Source organism: Physeter macrocephalus, chromosome 2 (assembly GCF_002837175.3).
Source record: "Physeter macrocephalus isolate SW-GA chromosome 2, ASM283717v5, whole genome shotgun sequence".
In the NCBI taxonomy this organism is placed as follows: Eukaryota; Metazoa; Chordata; class Mammalia; order Artiodactyla; family Physeteridae; genus Physeter; species Physeter macrocephalus.
The window spans coordinates 105,413,756-105,431,578 of NC_041215.1; the positions used below are offsets into that span (position 1 = coordinate 105,413,756).

At 40.6% G+C, this 17,823-nt stretch overlaps 1 protein-coding gene across 1 annotated transcript in view; it reads right to left on the reverse strand.

The window, feature by feature from the left end:
- Positions 1 to 17,823, reverse strand: part of MPP4 (MAGUK p55 scaffold protein 4) — a 45,157-nt gene that overhangs the window by 17,578 nt on the left and 9,756 nt on the right. Inside the window, exons 7-15 of the mRNA XM_055079360.1 lie at positions 16,092 to 16,223; positions 15,350 to 15,431; positions 14,130 to 14,215; positions 12,275 to 12,346; positions 11,625 to 11,821; positions 8,779 to 8,843; positions 6,482 to 6,499; positions 3,470 to 3,508; positions 1,374 to 1,394 (exon numbers count right to left, since the gene is read on the reverse strand). Of these exons, the coding sequence (XP_054935335.1) occupies positions 1,374 to 1,394; positions 3,470 to 3,508; positions 6,482 to 6,499; positions 8,779 to 8,843; positions 11,625 to 11,821; positions 12,275 to 12,346; positions 14,130 to 14,215; positions 15,350 to 15,431; positions 16,092 to 16,223 (712 nt within the window). The remainder of the gene's footprint in view (positions 1 to 1,373; positions 1,395 to 3,469; positions 3,509 to 6,481; positions 6,500 to 8,778; positions 8,844 to 11,624; positions 11,822 to 12,274; positions 12,347 to 14,129; positions 14,216 to 15,349; positions 15,432 to 16,091; positions 16,224 to 17,823) is intronic.

Consider the following 17,823-nt stretch of genomic DNA (forward strand, 5'->3'; position numbering starts at 1 on the left):
AGATTTTCTTTTTGACGTGGACCATTTTTAAAGTCTTTATTGAATTTGTTACAACATTGCTTCTGTTTCATGTTTTTGGTTTTTTGGCCATGAGGCATGTGGGATCTTAGCTCCCCGATCAGGGATTGAACCCACACCCCCTGCACTGGAAGGCGAAGTCTTAACCACTGGACCGCTAGGGATGTCTCAATGCTATCTTCTTTTATAACTAATATTTATAACAATCTCTCTAAGCTTAAAAAATGAAATTCATAGATATATTCTAACACATCATTTTAAAACAGCAACGTAATGCTCTAACTGTAATGTAAAGGAAAATTAATAGGAAGTAATTTATGTTTTAAAAGTACGTGTTTCAAAAAGTATATATTTCAAAATAGAAATCTTTGGGCATGGCTTCTCTAGAAGACATAAACTATTAGATGCTTATACCTACTTATACTGAAGAAGCATGGATTTAAAGGAAGTGAGAAGATCAGAAAATAGTCCTTATATGAAGTATAGAAAAATAGAAGAGCAAAGTAACAAGTGGAGACTAGAACAAAGAGTGTTCTGATAACAGACCAGATTTATTGGTATATATGGGAAAGAGGGAAATTGCCTTAACTGAGGTAGGTGTAATATGCCAAAGCACTGACGAAATGGAGAAAATGAGGAAACATCATGTACTTGGAAGCAAGTTAGTAATGTTAACATGCTCCAAAAGGTTGCCAGTTTTTCAAAATACTCCATGGGGCTTATTTTGTTACTAATAACGTCTACATTACTTTGAGGAACAGACACTTGATGATACCATGTGTCATCAATAATGGCAATAACATATCAAAGAAAAGAAAATAATTGGTTTGGTATAGATACCTCACTTTCCAGTTGATTTAATATCAGTATGGATTAGAATGTGTGGAATAAATTATTCAGTAATTTCAAGGCAATGTCTTTATTCTGTTTAAATGTCTCTCTCCATAATGACTGTCTTCTAAACCAATGAGCTTTTCATGTTACATCTTGTGAAAACTTACATCACTGTTGTGTACTAAAGAACTACTTACTCAGATTCCTAATGAGTTTTGTCCAGCAGGACATTCAGGAGATCATGCAGGATGGTCTCACACACAGCAGGTCATCTAGCATCCCTGACTCCCACCAATTAAAGGCCAGTAGTGTCCCCAATCAATGTGACAACCAAAAAATGCCCCCATAGGGTTCCAAAATGTCCCTAATGAGAAGCACTGCTTATGGTGAAGTTTACAGTATCTCATGACTATACCGTTGATGTCTTTAAGCAATTATTGTATCATTAAAAGTGTTTAAGTTATACCAAAATTTGGAATATACATTTAAAAATCAGTATAAAATGTTCATGTTTTATTTACCAGATTCAAATGTTTCTTCATCTATGGTTTTCCATGGAGGCAAAAAACCAAAAGTATAGTTACATTACTATCCATACTGAGTCTATAGTTCAACAGTCTAATTCCCTGACCCTACGATTCTGCACACACATCACTTTGAAAATGTTTTTCCTAAATCAAGGCCAACTCAGTGGTGTGTCTGTGGCATATAAAGCCTTAAATGAGTATATATAAGCAATTGGGCTGTGATGACAAGAAGGGGTACAGCAGGAGCTTAAAATAAATAAATAAAATCAAAAAATAGAAGAGAATAAATAAAATGAAAAAGAAGCCAGAGGGAAGGAAAAGGTGGAATGTCATGGTAAACACCAATAGATGGTTGGATACTATACAGCTTTGCTGCTAGAGGTTTGCTTGAAGCTTTGGGGGGTCCATAAGCAAGGGGAGTGTGGCTAGAAGGAGCATTTGAATGGCTTGGTTGGGTTAGGGTTGTTTAGGTGACTGAGAAATACCTGAGATAAACCAAGTCCCTCATCAGTTAAAACGATTCTCGTTAGTGTTTTAAAGAGACATTAAGCATAAAAAAACTAGAATTTATATGGAGAGCAATTAGAAATATATAGCAATGTTACCAACACACACATCCTTACATCAGGCAATGCTGCATCTAAGGTATACACACATTTGTGAAACGATATATTTAGCATTGTTTATAATAGACAAGATTGGACATAATTCAAATGTCTACCAATAAGTGATTATATAAATGCACGATAACTTATTTAACCAATAAACCATTTAAAATATATGAGGAGGCTCTTTATGTACTATGATGGAATCATCTCCAAGATATGTAATATTAAGTAAAAAAGCCAGGAACAGAACAGTGTATATAGCATACCTTCAAAGAGTACATGCATTTGTGTTTTAAAAGAGGTGAGAATGAGGGTGTGGGAGAGGAGAAAAAAATATACGTCGTTGCACAGAATATGTCTGGAGGAATGCCCAAGAAACTGAGAGCATTTACTGCCTCAAGAAAGAAAACTGAGTAGGGGAACAGAAAGAGAGAGGGAATTTTACTGAATATACTTTTGTCGTTTTTGAATTTTAAATATGTGAATGTGTTACCTAATAAAAAATTTTAATTAAAATTACAGAAAGGAAATGAATAGTACTGCAAGTTAAAAAAAAAAAACCCAGGATGTGTACTTGGTAAAATAAATATAATGTCAGCATTATTCTGTAGTTGTTCTGGGAAATATATGTAAATCTTTGAAATACCCAGTATTTAAACATTTCATATCATTATTTAATGTCTAAAAGCTAGATTAACCCATAAAGCCAAGACAAAGTCACCTATCAGACTAAAGACTCTCCAACAAAATCCTAGTGATTCTTGAACCAATCTTAGTTCTGCCACTAAATTTGAAAAATCTTCTCCCAATTTCCAAAAAAAAATCTAAGAATAGAAATGTGAAGTATTTATATATTTCTCAGAAATTTGGAACACATGACTATTGATCTATACTAGAATCTACCAGAAAATGGTATCAAACAATAACAAAATAGATATTTTGCTTTTTAAAAATCTGATATAGGGAGGGTGGGAGGGCGACGCAAGAGGGAGGAGATATGGGGATGTATGTGTACGTATAGCTGATTCACTTTGTTATACAGCAGAAACTAACACATCATTGTAAAGCAATTATACTCCAATAAAGATGTTTTAAAAATAAATAAATAAAAATTTAAAAATAAAAATGTGATATCTCAATATTTTATAGTATTTCAGAAAGAGCACGTGGTTTCCAGGAGTTGCTCCTGAATATTACTGAATGTAACACCTGAGTGTTACTGTGTGTTCCTGTGATCATTTCCAGAATACTGCTTTCTAGAACACTTTCTAAAAGGTTGGTCTGAAGCATGGAGACATTCCTGCAGCTGTGCTTCCCTTCCAAGTGTCAGAACCACAGAAAAAAGCTGCCATGGGGGATTTATTTTACACATTTCTTCCAGAAAATAGGCCTGTGGCCCCTTTGACTGACTGCTTCAGGAAATCTATAGCTGAGCTGCTTCATATTTCTCCTGGTGGTAAATCTATCAAGAGGAAATGCTACCTGCTTCCACACATTTCTCGTCAATCTTCATGTCATCTTCTATAAGAGAGCATAGAAAGGGAAAAATTGAAGTTAAAATGTTAGTATCACAAATGAAATTCCCTATGTATGGGCTTATGGCAATGAAACTCAGACCACCCTATAATCATGTTATTCTTACAACTATCGCTCACTCGGAGAGATAAAAATGGCTCTACTGTACTAAATGAAAATGTAGGCTATGGGAGGCCACAGGACATCGAATGGTTAAAATTCTAAAAGCACAGGCTTTTGAATGCTGGATAAATTAGTTTACCTCTAAGCCTCATCTTCTGTCTATAAATGCAGGTAGTAATAATACCTACCACATAGGATAGGATTGAGATAATGCAGGAAAAGCTCAGGCACATGGTAAGTGCTCAATAATGTTAATTATTTTTACCTTTAGCTGGAATGTATGTATGAGAATAAAAGAATATAACTTTTAAAACTGTTCATCCTAATACTCAAAGCTCTTTACGGTGTGACCCAAACCCAGCTTTGAAAACTGCTGTCTCTTTCTTGTATCTTACACTCCTGTTAGAGCAGACTCCATTGATTCTTCCTCTGTGCCTTTGCTTAGGCTGTTCCCTTAGCCTGTAATACTTCAAGGTCCATCTCAACACTGATCAAAATGAATATCCTTGCCATGAACTGCACAGCATTTTCTTCCTACTACCTTGAATTCTCTGCTATTGCACATCTACTCTGCCTCATAATATAATCATTTGGGTGTTTGCCTTATTAGCCCTCCTAGACAGCTCCTTGAAAAGTGGAAATCATCTTAACTAATTTTTACGTATTTTATAGAGCTTAGTGTCTTCCACATAGTAGGCACATGACTAATTATTTATTAAATCGAATTTCCCTTTTAATATCAGAATAGTTGATTTGAACATATGTTCTGAAAAAAAATTTTTTTTCTTTCTGCACTGTATATCTTGAGCCTAGCACAATACCCACAATTCCCAGGTGATCAATAAATAATATTTTAATAAATGTCTTATGTATTCTAAAAGTTCAAATTATAGTTTGTATAATAAGCTATAATATTATAAAGTAATATAATAAATTTATCATCACTTCCTTAAAGATCATATCATTGATTGTTTTTAAGTAAAATATGCAATATGAAACATTTTATGAAATAATACTGTTTTATAGAGATAGGAGCACAGATGAACAAGTAACATAGCTGAGATATTTAACACTGTCATTCAATTCCTTATATTCATTTAAAGATTATTTTCCAGATCAGTAATTTATAACGGTGAATTCATTAGCTCCCAGCACATAACTAGAGGGTTTTGATTTAAAGGCAAACAAAAACTAGAATTGTCATTCCTGTTTTACAGAGGCCAGGAGAGAATCTCTAATAACAGCACAAGTAGTCCCGGTTTTTCTAATATGTAACTCTGGGGTCTAAAAGAGCCACGGATTTTGCGCTCTCAAAGTTAACAATTCCAGGGACTTCCCTAGTGGTCCAGTGGTAAAGAATCTGCCTTACAATGCAGGGGATGCGGGTTCAATCCTTGGTGGGGAACCTAAGATCCCACATGCTGCGGGGCAACAAAGCCTGCGTGCCACATCTACTGAGATGGGCAACTCAACTAGAGAACCCATGTGCTGCAAACTACAGAGCCCACATGCTCTGGAGCCCGGGCGCCATAGCTAGAGAGAATTCCGCGCGCTGCAGCGAAAGATCCTGCATGCCTCAACAAAGATCCCACACGCCACAACTAAGACCCAACGCAGCCTAAAATAAATAAATAATAAACAAATCTTTTTTTTTTTTAATGAACAATTCCACACTATGGGCTAGGGTGACTGATTTGTACCCTTCAAAAATGCATACATATGTTGAAATCCTAGCCCCCAGATGACTGTATTTGGAGATGGGGCCTTTAAGGAGATAATTAAGATTAAATGAGGTCATAAAGTTGGGGCCCTAATCCAAAAGGACTGGTGGCCTTATAAGAAGAGGAAAAGAAACCACACTGATCTCTCTCTCTCTCTCTTTCTCTCTCCTCTCCCTCTCTCCCCACACACTTCTCCCACCCCGCATTCACAGAGGAAAGGCCACGTGAGCACACAGAGAGAAGGCAGCCGTCTGCCAGCCAGGAAGAAAAGTCTCCTCAGAAACCAACCCTGTCAGAACCTTGATGTTGGACTTAGAGTCCCCAGAACTGTGAGAAATAAATGTCTGTGGTTAAAGTCACCCAGTCTGTGTGATCTTGCTATGGCTGCCTGAGCTGACAAAGACAGTGGGCTTGTCACCCAGCAAGACCACAGAGACCCAAAGGCCTGTCCATGCTCCTCCCCCTCCCCGTTCCAATTTCAGGGATGAAATGTGGATGGTGGCAAAGAGGACTGCTCTTCTCTCTTCTTTTCCCCTCTCCACAAGCAGACAGCATCTTGCTTTCTTGCTTGTGTGTGTGTGTATTTGGCATCACAATGAGTCATCTTGGTGTCTGAGCATGGAGAAGGGGAGAGGTAATAACTGGAGGCCCCATTTGCCCCTGATGTAGTGCCCTTCAGACAGAGAGCAACTTTAATCCAGACCACGGCTGTTGGCCGCCTCTGACAACATTCTTACCTTATCAGTCTTTTCATCCATACAATGGGAAAAATAACAAGTTCATTACAGGGTTATTTTTAGACATTGTGTACAAAGCAGTTGAAACAAAACAGAGGATCCGTTTCACAACTTTCATTGAATTCTTACCATGTGCTGTGTTAGATTCTGGGGCTGCCTGTAAATGTTGGTTCTCTTTTCTTTTATTCCTCTCAGTGTTGAGAACAATTACACAGTGTGTGTTCTTTTGACTGACATCTTTTTATAAATTAGGGTATTAGTGATTAGCACACTACGAGGCACACAGGAAGAGCTTAATAAATAGCTGAATTGAAATTGAAGTGAATTAAGAAAACTATAGGAAATTTCTAGGAGGCTTTGGAGATGAGTTTTTTTTCCCCACAAATACTATTTCTTACCTTCTTCAATAGAAATCGCTGGGTACAGAAAAATGATTGAAGCAGGGGAAAAAAGAGAGAGCGAGCACAATAGTTTATTCTATAGTTTATCAGATTAATTTACCTACAGTAAGAAAAGCAAAATGCCAAAATTATTCTCTAAAAATTCAATGGAGATTTAGTAACAAAATGATAAGTGAATATCCTATAGAAACCAATAAATTTATGAGCCTTGTTGGAAATGGGATCTATTTGCTTCTGGAAAATCCTATTCCCTTCTATCCCAATAAGCTCTGTAAGAGTTGCATTCTATTCATTTCTGAATTAATGCATTTATTATTTATTCATTATATTTTAGGAACTCAAATCTTGAATGGAAAGAAGGAAAGAAAGAGAGAAAGGGAGGAAGAAAAAAAGGAAGGAGGAGAGAGAGGAAGGAGAGAGAGAGAGGAGGGAGGGAAAGAAAGAGGGATGACAATTACAAGTGCATCTTCAGTAAATAACTTTTTAATAACATCTGTAAACTAACATATGCCTGGAATTTTTCAGTAACTCTTGAGTAATAAAGTTGCCTATACATCCTGAGTAGTAACCCTTTCCTGAGATTTTTTTTTCCCATGGTAACATTCAGGCAGAACAAAAAGATACAAAATAATATTTATTTGCAATATCATCTACAACAGTTAAAAAGAAATGACCTGATAGTTTAGAAAATGATGTACTCTATCAGAAACATCCCTGGGGCTTCCCTGGTGGCACAGTGGTTAAGAATCCGCCTGCCAATGCAGGGGACACCGGTTCGAGCCCTGGTTCAGGAAGATCTCACATGCCGCGGAGCAACTAAGCCCGTGCACCACAATTACTGAGCCTGAGCTCTAGAGCCCGTGAGCCACAACTACTGAGCCCGTGTGGCACGACTACTGAAGCTCATGAGCCCTAGAGCCTGTGCTCCGCAACAAGAGAAGCCACCGCAATGAGAAGCCCGTGCACTGCAACGAAGATTAGCCCCCGTTCGCCACAACTAGAGCAAGTCTGCATACAGCAACAAAGACCCAACGCAGCCAAAAATAAATAAATTAATAAATTTTTTTTAAAAAAAGAAAGAAACATCCCTGTGAGAGGTGACCCTTTAACTCAGTGGCTCCATACTTGGGGTTCCTGGACTCAGAGATTTGTAAGGATAATAATATGCGGCTGCAAACTCTTTTCAGGATGGACTTTGCAAAATTCTAATAGAAATGGCACGTAGACTATGCAAGCAAGTTAGATGTCAACCCGTGGCCCTACTAGTTATCAGATATTGGTTAGAAGCTTAGTTTGCACTTTCACATGCCTTTGATAAATGAAATAGGAAAATGGGTTAAAGAAGTACTTCAATCTGGTTTGGTAAACAAACTTTTTCAAAGCACAGGGGAAATAACTAAAATATCACTATGAAGATTATATCATGACAAATGTCTCTGACAAAATGTCAAGTTAAAGAAAAAAGATAAAAAGTAGTATTGCAACTGTTACTGTAACCATGTAAAATATGGTTCTATAACTGAAAGACAGTATGAAAATACGGTCAGTGTAAAGGAATTTTAAGAGTGTTTTCTTTCAGAAATGTCTCTATAGTTGTCACCATATCTTTTCAAGGGAATAAAATAATAATTTTTGGCTTAGAGAATTGAGAAGTAAAGTGGATGAGGACTCCCCATGGGCAAATCTATGTTTACTTTAGTGCCCTCCCAGCCTCCTGTCCATGCCCCTCTCCCTCTCCCTCCTCTGGGCACCTCTTCCCCTTCTGTAACTCCTGCCAGAGAGCATTTCAGACGGTCCTGGATCAGTAGGTTCTAGCTGGGCTCTATGAGCTACTGACACCCTTCATTAAGGCAGTAAGTCGTTCACGAGCATTTGCCACCATGAACCCCTTTGCTGACCATTCCTCCACCGCCATCTAAAATACTGTGAAGTGAACAAACTACACTCATTAAATAATAATTCAGTCCCATGTTTACTCATCAAAGGCACACACACTGTGCCGCTCTGCAGCCTTGCTTGCCAGTAGGTGTATAATGTACGGACTAGCTGTAGACACCTCAGGGGACTTCAAGCCGGGGAGTGATCACAAGAACATTTGCATTTCCACAAACTGAGAACTCTTCTAAATCCAAAGGAATGAATGTCTAGGGTAGGATTTCAGATGGCTGCCAGGAGGCTATCTGGGGTACGGGGACATTTAAAGATCCTCTGTTGGGCGGGAAATCAGCCCTGGGAGAGAGGGAGCTGGCTTTCCCGTGATGCACAGGATGGGTCTGAGGTGTCAGCACACTCACATATGGTGGATTTGAGGTTGTTGTGAGGCTGATATGGCTGAGACCACCAGAACTCCCGTTGCTTCCTATGCAAAAAGAAATACACTGTGAGAAGGAAAAAAAAAAATTAATCCAGGTTAACCCAGGTGAAATAGATCCAGGACAGAATGTTTCCTAGAATTCTGTTGCTTCCAACCAAGTGAACAAGGAGGTTTCACCTCCAAACACACTGTCAAATACATTCTCCAAATGCAGGGCCTTTCTTATCATTCTTTCCTGCCTCACAGCATCTTTTCAGAGTCACACTGACTTAGGGTGAAAATCTGGCCTGCGACCACTAGCGCACATGCCACAGAGCTTCACTGCATGAGCCATATGGCACCTGCCTCTCCGGCATGTTAGCCTGCTCCAGCTGGTCTCAGAATTTTCACCGCATGTTCTGGTTTCCCTCCCAGGCTGTGATGCTCTCTACAATCCCTTTAGAGCCACATGAATTTCAGTTCCTTCCGTTGTCCTTTATTTGTGCGCTAATCTAGTAAACCTGCCATTTCTGTGTGCTCCTTGCAAGACCCCCACTGGAATCTCCTTGCCACTCTCGGCTCTGAGACCATGAGGACTAATCTCATTAGGGCTTTATCCCTGTGTGTGTCCTCAGGTCATCCCTTATCCTCTGCACTTTAATCCCCGTAAGGCTCTATCCACCACCTGGCCGCTCCCTGAAGCCCTTTCACACACCCTCTGGAACTGGCAGTAAATCTCCAACGAAATCTCTCGAACCTCCTCCTGCACTTTGAGTGAGCCCTTCACCTTCTTGTTCTAACTAAACCCAGGTCCCCCTGAGGTCACTGCTCCCCTGCCCCTTTTGAGAGGTGGCTCTTTCCTCTCCGACTCCCAGTGGTGTGTGGGTAAACCAGCCCGGGGAGATGAGTCCTCATATGCAGCTTTGCAGATTTTTCTAGTGTCAATATTCCCATTGGGGCTGATTTCAAGCTGCCACCCCGACGTCACCGACCGTGGGTGTGAGAAGGGTGCACACAGGCTCTGTGAGCTGGCTCCAGCACACCACTGCATGAGGTCCTCACTCCATGGGGCCTGGAGGTGGGGTCTGTGTCCTGCTTCTCCTGGCCATCTCCAGACCATTAACCCTCTTCCCTAGACGCCCTCACTTTGAAAGCCATTTCCCTGACTCTTCTGGAAGCCATTCTCAGATTATTCCTGCTAACACCCATGCTCTTAACACTGCTCTGTCATGATGCATGATGATTTTATTAGGCACAAAGATGCCCCTTCCAACACCCTGGCCTCTTGGTTCCTTGATCTCCTCTCTTCCAATGACCTTCCAATGACCTCAGCCACTGCATCTCACTGTCATACCCTAGGCCTTTCAGTACCCCAAACTACAATCTCTATATAATTTCTATTTCCAGCATCCCTTTCTTCTACCAGCACCTCCTATCTTCCCAACCCCAATAATCTATCAACCCCATAGGGACCTATAATCCATTGATCTGACTTCCTTTCCACTGACCCTACCCTGTCACCTCCCTCCTTAACAAGCTTAAACGTCATGGTCTTTCATTAAAATCACTCCCTTGTCCCTCTCTTGATTTACTGTTAAATCTGACTCCCTGTCTAATCTGGCCCTGCCCCCCAGGAAGCTGACCAGAATCACTATAAATTTATGACCTTTAACCTTAAGTGGGCCCTTAATGCTGATGATACTGTATTTATCTAACCAATTTGCTCTCCAGTTCACATAGAAACTTTTCAAGCTTTCTCCTCTTTCCTTCCCAATATCTCCTACCCACCCTTACTCTCAGCTTATGACATTGCTTATTCCACTGAGAAAATAAGAACAGATGGAAGAGACCTTCCATAAACTCCCACCATATCCCTCACCCTCAGCTGTGCCCACACACTCTGGATTCCCTACTGCTACTATTACTGTGGGTGAACTGTTCATGATCCTGTATAAGGCCAACCCCTCTATTTACAGGCTCCATCACATCTCCTCCTGCTTCCCCAAGGACAACAAGAGCAGCAATGTTCCCTTCTTTCTCCTGTATCATAAAATTTTCCCTCTCATTGGATTTTTCCCATTACCATTATCTACCCTATCTAAAAAAGTTCTCTCATACCACTCCACTTTCCCCTCTAGCTATTTGTCCATTGCTCTGCTCTGCTTTATACAAAATGTCTCAAAGAATTTTCCATGCTCATTGTTGTCAATGTCTTCAAATCCCCTTTTACTAAGATTTGGTCCCACCTCATCCACTGAAATTGTTTTTATCAAGATCACCAATGACTTCTGTTGCTACATCAAGTGGTCAATTCTCAGTCCCCTCAGCAATGGTTGACATAGTTGATCAGGCCACTCTACCATCTTGATTTTGGTCTGCCTCATCGGCCATTCCTTCTCAGTCTCCTTTGCTAGTTCCTTTTCTTCTTCGTGACCTCTTAACATTGGCTGAGTCTTGGACCTCTTATTCTATTTTCTTTCTATCCTTAATCCCTTCCTTGGACCTCAGTAGCACCAAGGTGATGGTGGTAAGTTGAGATTCAGTGACTGAGCTTTCAACTCAGCCTTGAAAGATTATAGAGGGAGTCAGAACTACCTTTAAAAGTTTAATTTAGCTTCCCAAGTACTCTTCTCTCTTTTCTAATTGATACGATTATTCTGGTCCCTTTTGGTGTTTAAGATGTTTAGAGCATATTGACAAGTTGACATTTGGATTTATAGATCAGTATGTGTTCATCTATCTGCTTGTCTCTCTTTCTCTCATCTTAACTGAAATAACAGAAGCCTGAGAAAACATTTTGTTTCCTGATGGCTCAGTCTTGAGTCCAGGAGTGATGACTTTTCTTACCTCTTCAGAAGGTGGGTAGAAGGGATTAGGCCAGCACAGGTACCAAGGTCTGAGATTTTCCGGGCTTGCCACCAGAGGGCATCATTCTGGTCCACAATCTGGAGGATGTCCCCCTTCTGGAAAGGCAAGCCAGCATCCATGCAGGGGATGGCGGGATCCTCCTGGGGCCAGTACTCAGTCATGGCACGAACATATACCTGACAGTAGGTACATAATGACACCTCAGAAGAATCCTTACCCCCGGGTTGTTAAGACTTAAAACCGTCTCTCCCACTCTTCCACCTACTGGTGCTATCTTTCCTCTCCATCCTCACCAAAAAGAACTTCCTTCTTGAACTGAGTCTAAGAGCCATGGGAAAAAAAAAAAAAAGTGAGTTTGGGAATAGAATCTTTTAGCTCTGAGAAGTTTTTGCTCAAATGCTCACCATTCTTGATGTTACTTCTTAACTTCTTGGTACCCCATCTCCTGTTATTGTATTCATTTACTGATTTGCCTCTCATGTCATCAGTATCGAAAAATATGCAATACAGTATTGAACAAATCTTCAACAAATTACAGAGGATAGTAATAAGATACAAAGTACGTCATGGTTGTTATAGTTATTGGAGGATTTACTGTGTGTGGGTATGAAGGCTCAGTAAATTCTTACCATCTTTTGGCTATTAACAGGAGGGTCAGAAACTGGAACCACCTTGAATATGATTGTGCCACGAGACATGGCCTAGAAAATGTCAGAGGAAAGAATGACAAATCGCAGAGTTCACTGGGTTACTGGGGTTTGGCAGACAGAAGTTACAATTCAATGTGTGCAGGTCAAATGGTGACATCTCCCACAGGGGCTTTTACAAGGGCTCAGCAGCTAAATATCACCACCCAGAAATAGACATTAGGAAGAAATTTAGCTTCACTTCTGTCCTGCTGTGGGACTTCCAGGATCACTGGTCTGTTAAAACCCACACTGAGGCCTGGCTTCTCACAGGGACCCTCCATCTCGCTGCTGCCAGGACACCACACTCAGCAAGGTCTTATTCCCACAGGCACTAAGGAAGGAGAGGAGCTCTGGGTCTGACTTTCTCTCCTCATATCTCAGTCAGTAATTATTTCCTGAATACTGATTTCTGCATCAGGCAGCCTAGTCTTATGGGGAAGAAGATAAAGGGCCCCCAAGTCTTCTGGGGGGAACTGACGTCTCCAAACTAATGATGGAGGAAACAGAGAGCCTCTTAGTTTGATGGGGGAGGTAAGAATCCCCCTGTCACACACACTGTGATGGGCATTGGAGATCCTAGAGATTAGCAAGAAAGATCTCGGTCTCACTTGGGAATTTCACAACCCCACTGTCCTGGAAACTCCACAGCTGGAGCCGAAAAGGCTGAGGTGGAGGCATGTGTGTCTGTGACTGACAGTCCTTTAAGCTCCCTGTGCAGTAGCTTTTATACCACACAGAATCTTGCGTAGTGGTTTGCAAAATATATCAGTGCTTGGTAATACTCCTTATAATACTCCTTATGTAATACTCCTTATAATACTCCTTATATAATACTCCTTATATAATACTCCTTATATAATCTCCTCCTCTCAGTCCCTAAGGCACGTCTATGAAAATCTAGAGTTCCCCCAAGAACCCAGTTTGAGAACCACTAGTCTATGTAATATATAATAATTGACCTCAGGCCCCACCCTGGGGGTGTACGTGGGGGGAGGTGGGCGGGGAAAGCTGCTATGGCTACTGACAGCTGGACAGACTCCTTATAATACTCCTTACAATACCACTCCTCCTCTCAGTCCCTAAGGCACGTCTATGAAAATCTAGAGTTCCCCCAAGAACCCAGTTTGAGAACCACTAGTCTATGTAATATATAATAATTGACCTCAGGCCCCACCCTGGGGGTGTACGTGGGGGGAGGTGGGCGGGGAAAGCTGCTATGGCTACTGACAGCTGGACAGTGACTCGGGCAATGGTTTGAAGGATGGGAATGGGAGCCGAAAAGAGTTACCAAAAGCTCATATAATCAGGTCACACCACCATTTCAACCACAAGGACAGTGGCAGGGCCAGCAAGGATGTTCCCCTCCCCATATGCTGCCCCCTGGCGGCTTCTTTTCTACCCCAAAGCTGCCTCAAGGAAACTGCATAAAAATGTAAGGGGAGCAAGGGGTGGTTTGCTCAGGTTCAGACACTCCTCCATGGTCTCACTCCGCCCACCCCGGGCTCAGTTTCCAATGGAGCAACCCAGGTGACGAGGGACCTGGGCTGGGCGGTCTGGCAGTCTTCCTGAGGCTGAAAGAGCAGCTCGTGAAGGGAGGTATCCAAAAGGGGCCAGATCACCTGAGGAGGCGGATGGGGGAAGGCGGACAAGCTGCATAGAAACCGACAAGTTCTGGGGCCTAGAGAAAGGAAGCTGCCTAGCGGGACCCGAATCCCCCTCCAATTACAGTGCACACTCCATGGGCTGGACGTAACGTGGCACTGAGTCATGGAGAAGGCGAGGAGGAGACTGTTACCAGAATATGGATCACTTGCTCAGGGTCCAGTCCTTCAACTGAAACTCCATTCACTTCCACCAGTTTGTCTCCAGCATATAACAACCCTAGGCAAACAGGAACACAAAACAAAGAGGGGTACAAAAAAACTCTCAAAAACCCAAGCAGGCTCTGACACCTTAAATGTCATTGTGAAATAATAATAATAAAGCAAACTGGCTCTTCCAATTTACACCACCACCAAAGTGCATGAGAATTGCATTTTTCTACCTTTCCACCAACACTGGGTATTAACTGGTGGTGATATTTTTATTTTCACTAATCTGATGTTGTAAAATGGAACTGGAACTCTGGTAAGAAGATAACACGAAAAAGAAAGCTGTCGGGGTCATGAGAAAATGTCAGATGAAAAGGAAATGGGGGGTATTCTTCAAAAGAGAAAATGTGGAGAAACTTGAGGGTTAAGATTGAGGCTTGAGAAATATGAGGTAAGACAGTGCAGATAAGAAGCAGGATGACCTCATGGAACAGAAACCAAGGATGATGAAAATTTTAAGAAAGGTATTGTCAACAACATCAAATGTGCTGCAGAAGTAAAAATAAAACTGAGGCTGACAGAAGGGCCAGTGGACTTAGCAACTAGGAAGTCCCTGGGTAATTTCTCTAAGAACTTTGGGGTATGAACCCTGCACCAGGTTTCCAGGGTCATGGGCAGTGAGGACACAGACAGCAGGTACAGAACAGCTCGTTTCAGAAGCACAGTGATGAAAAGAAGGAAATTTGGTTCTACGGTAGAAAAGGCAAGCAACAGGTGTTTGAAGACAGGGAAAAGCGATGCCTTTTTGAACACAGAAGGACCAAGTGAAGAGTGAAAGTTGGGAATACAGAGTGAGGCAGACCTGGACTTGAATCCTGACTCACACTGTGAAACCTCGAGCAAGTTAGGTGGTTAATCTCTTTGAGTCTCAGTTTCCTCATCTATATGATAGCATGATAATACTTACCTTGTTAGCTTTACATGGGAATGTAAAGTAAGGGAACATTAATTTAGTGCCTAGAATGGAGGGACTCAGTGAATAAGGGCAAATGGGACTTCTCTGGAATATTCCTTTCTTCCTTCTTAGTAACAAAGCAATAGACCTTATTAAAGCTCAACCTCAGGAAAGAGGGGCTTCCCTGGAAGATTAAACAATCATTCCATGTCTTCCTGGTCACGCTTGCACCCTGATGCTCCAGCTTACCGCTCCTCTCTGCCAGCCCACCATGGATGACTCTGGCCACCAGGATGTCCCCTGTCATCTCGTGGCGCTTGATGGTAGCTCCCTGGGGAGAGAGTACAGTAGAACCCCTTTTTACCTAACATGACCACTTTCCTGGGGGCATCCCTCAATGTCGCTCTGGTCTTTCGGACAAGGGTATTCATACCAACCAGGGCCATACATACTGTGCCATCAAAAAGGAAAGGCCATTCAACCTTGGTCTACCAAAGTCTATATCCAACCACATAGACATCAAAGAATATTGAGATCCTTCCAAAGGTAAAGAAAACTCCCACAATTACAACCTAATCAAAGGGATTATGCTTAGAAAATCAAATTAATGCCTTACTTAGCTTCCCCTTTACAGAGGAACAAAACTTAGGCAAACACATTAGAACAGAGTAAAATATATATACATGTCACAGAGCCAAATAATAAAATAAAATAATTTCTTATCTCTCACAGCTCTTAGAAAACAAAAACACTAAGCAGAAATCTTCCCTGGTGAAAACATTACAACCTGTAATGTGTTTGAAATCACAGGCAAAATTCATTAAGATACAGTTTAGCCATTATTATCATGGATTCCCTCACATTTTCTGATTGCCTCACAGTACATCTGTGACTACAGACAAAAATATTGCCCAAGTAATTACTAGAGATAACTTAGTTCATAATTAACCCTGGTGTAATTCTAAATGAAAAGGTAAAATGATTTCCTTACCAGGGGCTGCTGGTTTTTCACCAAGCAAACAATCCTCATTGCTTCCTCACTCTCAGAGATGTTGTCTGGCAGTGGAGGGAGAAGTGGTTCAAAGTCTTTCTGAGCCACGATGTCATGGGCGCTGAGCAAGGCCTGGGAACAGAGAAGGAAAAGGGGAACAAACGTCACACATAGGACACAACTGCCTAGAAGATGCTGACTCAATATTATGTGAGATACAACAACAACCAACACGTACATGCCAGGCATAGTTCTAAGTGTTTCATGTGGATTAACTCAATCTTCACAATAACTCTGAAGCAGGTATATATTTTTTTTAATTTTTAAAATTCATTTTTATACAATTTGTAAAGGTTACTTTCCATTTACTGTTATTACAAAATAGTGGCTATTCCCCATGTTGTACAATACACCCTTGTAGCCTATCTTTCACCCAATAGTTTATACCTACCACTCCTCCACTCCCATATTGCCCACCCCACTCCACTGGTAACTACTAATTTGTTCTCTATATCTGTGAGTTTGCTCCTTTTTTGTTATATTCACTAGATTGTTGTATTTTTTAGATTCCACATGTAAGTGACATACAGTGTTTCTCTTTCTCTGTTTGACTTAATTCACTTATTTCATAATGCCCTCCAAATTCATTCATGTTGCTGCAAATGGCAAAATTTTCATTCTTTTTTACGGCTGAGTAGTATTCCATTGTATATATATATATCACATCTTCTTTATCCATTCATCTGTTCATGGACACTTAGGTCGCTTCCATACCTTGGCAATTGTAAATAATGCTGCTATGAGCATTGGGGTGCACGTATCTTTTCAGATTCGTGCTTGTGGTGTTTTTCAACATATACCCAGGAATGGAATTGCTGAGTCATATGGTAGTTCTATTTTTAGTTTTCTGAGAAAACTCCACACTGTTTTCCACAGTGGCTGCATCAATTTATTGATACAAGTGTTCCCTTTTCTCCACATCCTTGTGAGGCAAGTATATTTATTTCCCCCATTTTACAGATAAGGAAACAAGGCAGAGAGAGGGTAAGCAACACATAATATATTCTTTCATTTCTGATAAAATGTATTCTGTCACATTCTCATTTCCTGGAAACCCATGTAATCCATGGTGCTCCTATAAACTTGAACTACAAAACAACTATTGTAGAAGTTTTAGCCACAGCAATCAGAGAAGAAAAAGAAATAAAAAGAATCCAAATCAGAAAAGAAGAAGTAAAGCTGTCACTGTTTGCAGATGACATGATACTATACATAGAGAATCCTAAGGAGGCTACCAGAAAACTACTAGAGCTAATCAATGAATTTGGTAAAGTAGCAGGATACAAAATTAATGCACAGAAATCTCTGGCATTCTTATACACTAATGATGAAAAATCTGAGAGTGAAATTAAGAAAACACTCCCATTTACCATTGCAACAAAAAGAATAAAATATCTAGGAATAAACCTACCTAAGGAGACAAAAGACTTGTATGCAGAAAACTATAAGACACTGATGAAAGAAATTAAAGATGATACAAATAGGTGGAGAAATATACCATGTTCTTGGATTGGAAGAATCAACATTGTGAAAATGACTCTACTACCCAAAGCAATCTACAGATTCAATGCAATCCCTATCAAACTACCACTAGCATTTTTTACAGAACTAGAAAAAAAAATTTCACAATTTGTATGGAAACACAAAAGACCCCAAATAGCAAAAGCAATCT